Source organism: Peromyscus californicus, unplaced genomic scaffold, assembly GCF_007827085.1.
Source record: "Peromyscus californicus insignis strain IS unplaced genomic scaffold, ASM782708v3 Scaffold_4__1_contigs__length_199733344, whole genome shotgun sequence".
Lineage (NCBI taxonomy): Eukaryota > Metazoa > Chordata > Mammalia > Rodentia > Cricetidae > Peromyscus > Peromyscus californicus.
Window position 1 is genome coordinate 48,623,082 of NW_026294562.1, and position 7,915 is coordinate 48,630,996.

A 7,915-nucleotide genomic window follows, 5' to 3' on the forward strand; every position below is an offset into this window, starting at 1 on the left:
TTTTTCTCTTTTTAAAGGAATAATAAAATTAATATGAAATCAAAGAGCACAGAGATGTTGTCAATGACTATAGTTAGTTATTGCTACCCTACCACAGCTGGCATATAGTAGATACCAAGTCAAGGGAAAGAAATACTTGTCCTCATTGAAATGCAAAAACAAAGGTAATTGATGAATTATCTAAGTTTTTTGAATGCCATTATATCTAAGATAATGGAATCTACATCTTAGAGAATAATATGTGACTTTATGGATTTTCCTTAATGAAGACTTTTCCTCAGTAAGCAGCATGTACAAAGCCATCAGTCTTTAACCATGAAGATATTGTCTCTGATGGAACAAATGCTATAGGAGAACTTTAAAAAAATTAAAGTTAAAAGCAATTATATTCATAGCAATTTGGGAAATGAGTACAGATATTGACATGGTGCACATCGAAGGAAAAAGAATAAAGAGCCAAAAGTAGAAGGAAAATAAATGTATTATTTTTTATCCTTTAGAGTTGATTGCTATGAAATAATCCTTTTGATCACTATGAAGATGTGCTGCTCTCATTGGCTTAATAAGGAGCTAACTGGCCAATAGCTATGCAGGAAGAGGTTAGGCAGGAGAGCCAGATTGAGAAAACACTGGAAAGAAGAATGGTGGAGTCACCACCTAGATGCACAGGAAGCAGGGCATGTAGAAGTTGAGGTAATGAGCCATGAGCCACGTAGAAGCACATAAATTAATACATATGGGTTAATTTAAGTTGTAAGAGCTAGTGAATAAGAAGCCTAAGCTATCAGTTGAGCATTTATAATTAATAATAAGTCTCCCTGATGTTTATTAGGGAGTTTGTAATCCCGTTGAAAAACCCCACCTACAGTTGATTGGTTTAACTGATAAATACTCTGTTCAATGTCTTCCCATCCAAGCCATCAACTAGGGTCAGGTACTGCTTTATGGAAGAGAGAGTTCCTCAGTGCACCTTTGACATCTTTGTTCCTAAGGGTATAAATCAGAGGGTTGAGTAACGGGGTACCAAAAGTGTAAACCAGAGCAATTTGGCGGGCCTCATCATCTGAAGTGCTGGAGCGGGGCCTCAGGTACACCAGGCTACAACAGCCATATTGTAGCAAAACCACAGTGAGGTGGGAGGAGCAGGTGGAGAAGGCCCTCTGACGACCCTCTGCAGAGCGCATGCGCAGGATGGTAGACGCAATGAACACATAGGAGATGCAAATCAGCAGGAATGGGACTGTCAGCACCAGGATGCTCACTACATAGAGGACTGCCTGGCTCACATGGATGTCAGCACAGGCCAGGCGCATGATGGGAGCCACATCACAAAGGAAGTGGTTGATTTCCAGGCGATGTCTACAGAATGGCAATGTAAAGGTAAAGGCAGTAAGCTGCAAGGAGAGAAGGAGTGCCAGGCCCAAGGAGCCCAGCACCATCTTAACGCACAGCTTCTGGGTCATGATGAGGCTGTAGTGTAGTGGGTGGCTGATGGCAACATATCTGTCATAGGCCATGACTGTCAAGAGAAAACAGTCAGTGCAGCCAAAGACAGAAAAGAAAAACATCTGTGTCCCACAAGCAGCCAACGGCATGGGCTTTGGGGCTCCAAGGATGTTGGAAAGCATCAAGGGTGCTACATCTGTGATGTAGCAGATTTCCACGAGAGACAGACTGCCTAGGAAGAAATACATGGGTGTGCGCAGGAAACTATTGGTGCACACCACCCAGATTATGGCAGTGTTGCCACAGAGGATCATCAGATAGAGCAGGAGGAAAAGGGTGAAGAGGAGAGCCTGGAATTCAGGGACATTGGTGAATACACGGAACACGAACTCTGGGGGGTCGGATTTGTTGAAGAAACACTTTCCAGCCACCATGTCTTCTGCAAAAGAAAAAGTAAGCCAATGATTGCTTGCCTGTGTTAATGACAGGGAGGCTGAATCAGAGTTTTATTAGGGATTGCCTATTTAGTATTTAGTTTTCAAACACAATGTTGGTGGTAAAACATTCATAATATAAAATCTCACATAATTTTCCCTGGACATCTCCACTAATTGGGCACTTGCCTATAAATTCCCATAACAAGCCCTACCAATAGGTTCTCCACCAGGTATGTCTTGTTACATGGCATTTTAAATCCCACTCACGTGAGCTAATACTTTGTTTGTATTTTGTTGTATTTAATTAAACAGGTAGGGTTGCATACATTTTATAGTTAGGTAGATGGAAATTCTGGCCATCTGTTTGGTTAAGCATAATTATTAAGATACAACATACACACAGAGGATTTCAGAAAATCCAAATAGAAGTGAATTTTCAATTTTTGAGATAGACAGTGAGTATTCTAGTAAAAAAGCAGTCAACATTAAGAAATGGAAGAATTTCAACAACCTAAAAACATCTTTTATATTTTCCCTCAGTCCTTATTCCTCATAAATAACCACTCTTGACATTTATCACTGCAGATTAGCATAACTGTGTTTTAATTTCTATATGTAATTATAAGGCATGTAGTTTATGTTCCTGGATAAATACAATTAAAACAACTCCTGAACAAAGGTTCTGGGTTGTTTCATGACTAATCAAAATATGTGAATCACAGTAGAGAAGTTGTAAGGTAAAATAATATGCTTTGCATCAATCACTGATACAACATATTTTTAAGATTAAATAGTTAATTCAAATATTAAGATGAAAAGTAATTCCCATAAATAACTTTTGAAAATATAACATTATAAATTGTAAAAAGTCAATTCACTATGAAAATTTAACCTACAATGTATATAATTGGTAAACTTATAAGAAGGGATAGGGAAAATTATGAAATAATAAGGTCTTATTTGAAGAGGACTCAAGGCACCTATTTTATTGTTTGATTTTTGTTTTATTTATCTACTTAGCTTTTTATAAAAGGTATTATTATGTATCTCTGTGTGACTTGAAACTCACTAGTTAGACCAGGTTAGCTTCCTGAATACTAGAGTTATGGCTGTGTGCCCCCACACTTGGCAAGATTTACAGTTTTATATCTCTAAGGTATATGTTTATCCAGTTCATAACTCCAGACAATGGACATTCATGGATAGTGTAAACCAGGCATATTCATTCCAATTAGAAAAGTAATGTTCTAAAATAATATACAGTAGAATAAAAAGGGCTGAAGATTAAGGAAAGAAGATAAACATTTAAAATAAACAAGAAAGTGTTTGTTAATGAAAATAAGCTTAAGCAGGGTTTTTTTTATTTCCCTTGGAAAGAAGATAAACATTTAAAATAAGCCAAGAAAGTGTTTGTTAATGAAAATAAGCTTAAGCAGGGTTTTTTTTTTATTTCCCTTGAAGACAAAAATTACATGCGCACAAGATAAGTTATCCAAGCAAATTCAAATATAGTGAAACAAAAGTTCACCATCATTTTGGTTTAGCCTTGTTCCATGATTGTCTAATGCAATATACAGAGAAACATGACTTGATCATCCAAATGCAAACACAAGAAAATCAACTGCACATGTTAGGGTCAAAAATAAACTCACTGTAGTGGTTACTACAAAAAATGCAGTGGAGAATCTATGAACCAATTTTCACTTACTGGATGTATCAGATCAGCCAGTGTTCCTCATTTTTCCCTGAATAATGTGCTGTATGCTGCCCTTGACCATAAACACAGAGATCCACAGTTTGCTTTCCAGCATATCAGAGCATTTCTATCCCACAAAGCGTGTTGGTTTATGTGGGGGCCCACAGAGACTCCACAGGGAGGCTTTATTCCATCTTGACTCAGGGTCAGAGAGGTCAAGCTTGTTTTGTCCTGCAAGGCTGCATAATAAGATACTTTGGCCAAAGGCATGCTTACCAGGTGTCTTATACTTCAAGGCCTAATTACAAGATGCTTTGCCATAAGATCAAAAACACTGAAGACAGCTTATGCTGGAGAGGATGTGGAGCAAGGGGAACACTCCTCCACTGTTGGTGGGAATGCAAACTTGTACAGCCACTTTGGAAATCAGTGTGGCAGTTTCTCAAAAAATTGGGATTCAATCTTCCTCAAGACCCAGCTATACCACTCTTGGGCATATATCCAAGGAATGCTCAATCTTACCACAAGGACACATGCTCAACTATGTTCATAACAGCATTATTCTTAATAGCCAGAACCTCAAAACAGCCTAGATGCCCCTCAACTGAAGAATGGATTAAGAAAATGTGGTACATATACACAATGGAGTACTACTTAGTAGAGAAAAAGAATGACATCATGAAATTTGCAGGCAAATGGATAGAACTAGAAAATATCATCCTGAGTGAGTGAGGTAACCCAGACTCAGAAGGACATACATGGTATGTACTCACTCATAAGTGGATGCTAGATGCAAAGCAAAGGATAACCAGGCTGCAACTCACAGCTCCAGGGAGTCTTGCTAGCAGGGAGGACCCTAGGAAGGATGCATGGATTGTCCAGTGAAGGAGAAATAGATGAGATCTACATGAGCATGCTGGGAGTTAGTGGGGGGGGTAATGGAGGGCAAGGGATGGGGGATGAAAACATAGGGGAATGGAAGGTTTGAGCTGGAACAGGGACAGAGTGGAAGAGCAAGAAAAGAGATACCATGATAAATGAAAACGTCATGGGAATAGGGAGAAACAGGGTGCTAGGGAAGTTCCCAGGAATCCACAAGGATGACCCCACCTTAGACTACTGGAAATAGTCAAGATGGTGCCTAAATTGCCCTACTCTGGTGATTGGATGGCTGAATACCCTAACTGTCATCATAGAGCCCTCATCCAGTGACTGATGGAAGCAGATGAAGAGATCCATGGCCAGGCACCAGGCTGAGCTCCAGGAGTCGAATTGATGAGAGAGAGGAGGGATTCTATGAGTAGGAGACATTGAGATTATGATGGGAAAATGTACATAGATGGCCAGCCAAACTAGTGGAAATGTATAAACTGTGGACCATTAGCTGAGAAGCCCCCATGGTACTGGACTAGGCCCTCTGGATAGGCAAGAAAGTTGTTTAGCTTGAACTGTTTAGGGGGCCCCCTGGCAGGCAGTGGGATCAGGACTGTCTCTAGTGCATGAGCCTGCTCTTTGGATCCCAGTGGCTATGGTGGGACACTTTGCCTTGGTCTAAGGAGGAGGGGTTTGGACCTGCCTCAACTGAATGTACCAGGCTCTGCTGACTCCCCATGGGAGACCTTGCCTTGGAGGAGGTAGGAATGGGGGGTGGGTTGTGGGGGAAGGTTAAGGAGCTGGAGGAGGAAGGTGAGGGGAATCTGTGGTTGGTATGTAAAATGAATAGAAAAAAATCTCTTAATAATAAAAAAAACAGAAAGGAAAAAAACTAAGACCAGAAAAAAAAAGATGTTTTGCTATAAAGTATGGTTACAAAGTGTTTTGAAAATTAAGAAAGGATCTACACTTGTTTGTACTTTGTACCCTGACCTTGAAAGGGGGAGGTCTCTTGTACACCCTTGTTAGTATACAAAAATCGCATTAGAAATAAACTTGAGGCAACTGTGGTATTGACCCAGAGCCCTCCTGAAGCTATCTTGTGTCTCTGTCTTTTTCTTTGTCTTCATCTACATTTTTCATATCTATTATTTCTCAATCCATACTCCGTTATACCAAGGACTGTCCAAAATCTGGGCTGGACCTGGGAGGTTTACAACTCACCTGATTTTTCCTCAATCCACTAAATCACATGACTTGTTTTAATAAGCTAGTTTTTATTAAATGTGACAAGATCTAATAAGGCTTTGTGAATATGAAAGTGTTTAATGAAAAGAGGCATTTGAATGTTTGAAAAATACTTGGTGATTATAAGTTGCTAAAAGTTGCTGTGAAATAAGCCATGAATCAGACCACTATAATGTACTAGAAGAAAACTGAGAAAAACGTGTTTAATTTAATAACTATATTTGTATCTAATTTAATACTTAATGTCACATTTATGCAATGGAGTATTACTCAGATGTTAAAAACGGTGACATTAGGAAATTTTCTGGCAAATGGATGGAACTAGAAAAGATCATCCTGACTGAGATAACCCAGACCCACAAAGACAAACATGGTATGCACCCAGTCATAAGTGGATATTAGCCATAAAGCAAAGGAAAAACATGCTACAATCCACAGGGAGAGAGAGAGAGAGAGAGAGAGAGAGAGAGAGAGAGAGAGAGAGCTTGTGTATATGTGCAGTACTTGATGTGAAACCTTATTGCTAAAGGCCTTACTTGCATTATAGGACATGGATAAATCACACTGGAAGCTTCATCCCTACTAGCTGGATTTCAGAGTGCTGGAAGGTAGTATGTGTGATATTAGGGAAAAAAGTAATTACATCTTGTCAGCTGTGAACCCATTGGGCAACAATAACCAGTGACCTAGCTTAATATTCTCACTGGTGCAATATTGATATATAACTAATATAACTAATGTTATAGGAGTAGCCAATCATATTATGCTTGGATTTAAGATCCACTCAACAAGAAGGAATTTGATGCCTGGGACCATTAACTGGCCCCAAAACTCATGGCTGGCTAGGTCAAAGGTATTCATCTTTTCCTTTCTTTGTCAACTAATAATCCATACAAACTCATAGACTGAAAGAAACTACTGCTCATATTATTCTATAGCTCTCTCCATATCTGTTCTTAGAGACTACATTAACCCTGCTCTTGAGTATATTTTCTGATTTCTGAGTGTCTAATTAACTTCATTGGGAAGGTCAGGTGAAAATTTTTCAGCTTTTGGCTTCACTAATTTAACTATCATTTACATTACTGTTATATGTAAAGACAAAACTTTCCATTTTTTCACTCTTATTTATGTATCCCCAAATTTATTTTATTTTATTTCAAATAAATTGACTTAAGTTGTAAAATTTCAGGATCTCTAAATTTCCTTCAAAACCAATCTGTGTTTAATGGCTCCTTCTACAGATTATTCTACAGTCACTCAAGATTCACACAGATTGTGACTTTTCTCTGACTAATATCTATCTATTTAAATTTTTTTATCCTATGCAATACCAAAGAACTTTTTTGAGGTGGGTTCAGCAGATCAATATACAGTGGAAAGCACAACAATTAAACTATTGATGTTCTTGTTGAAATGGCCTGTTGGTTAATGATGATAAATTCATTGGTTTGTGGTTACTCCTTTGTGAATGATTGATAGCATAACAATGGGTATTATGTGCATAATACCAATCCACTGTATATACAAAATCAAAATGTTCTTCAAAATCTCAGAGAATTATGAGACCACAGAAATCTGTAGCTATAGGTCATATGTATACCCATTTACAAGATACACATAAAATTGAATGTTTAAAAACTTTGAGACATGTAATCCTACCTTTTTATAGCCCTATCTATTACAATTGAGGTCTTTAGAGATTAAGCTCATTGCAAATGCATATGGTGGTTATTGGCATGCCTGATGCCAGAATTTGCATCCAAATGGATTAATGTAGAGCTGAGCACCTGTTCATGCCTTAAGTATATGTCTCTCCTCATTTACATAGAACAATTTAAAACATAATTAAGAAAATGTAGACATCAGTAAAGAAAACATCAGTATGATTCTGATAGTGCAGCAATAACAAACACTGAAGCTCAAGACACAATTAATAGGATATTAATTAACAAACAGGCTGCTGAGGTAGAAGAAACTGCCACATCAAGAGGTGATGTGGTGGCTTTCATACGCAAAAGGAATTTTCAGGAGCAAAGGGAGAAACTTCATTATCCTTCTCAAGGAATGACATAATTGTATAGAGTCCAAAGAGGGGCTCTTAACAACTCCACAATGATCACATGAGAAAATTTGCTTGCCTCGTGTAAAGAATCAAATGGTAAAACTTTTTGGCAAAAGAACTGAATGGTTTGACTTTTCTCCTACTCTTTCC

At 38.2% G+C, this 7,915-nt stretch overlaps 1 protein-coding gene across 1 annotated transcript; it reads right to left on the bottom strand.

Annotated features, from left to right (window-relative positions):
- Positions 1 to 920: 920 nt before the first annotated feature.
- LOC128123743 (olfactory receptor 10Q1-like) lies at positions 921 to 1,880 on the bottom strand. Its single transcript, XM_052760062.1, has one exon. It carries the CDS (start codon positions 1,878 to 1,880, stop codon positions 921 to 923), a length of 960 nt encoding a protein of 319 aa, XP_052616022.1.
- Positions 1,881 to 7,915: the final 6,035 nt, after the last annotated feature.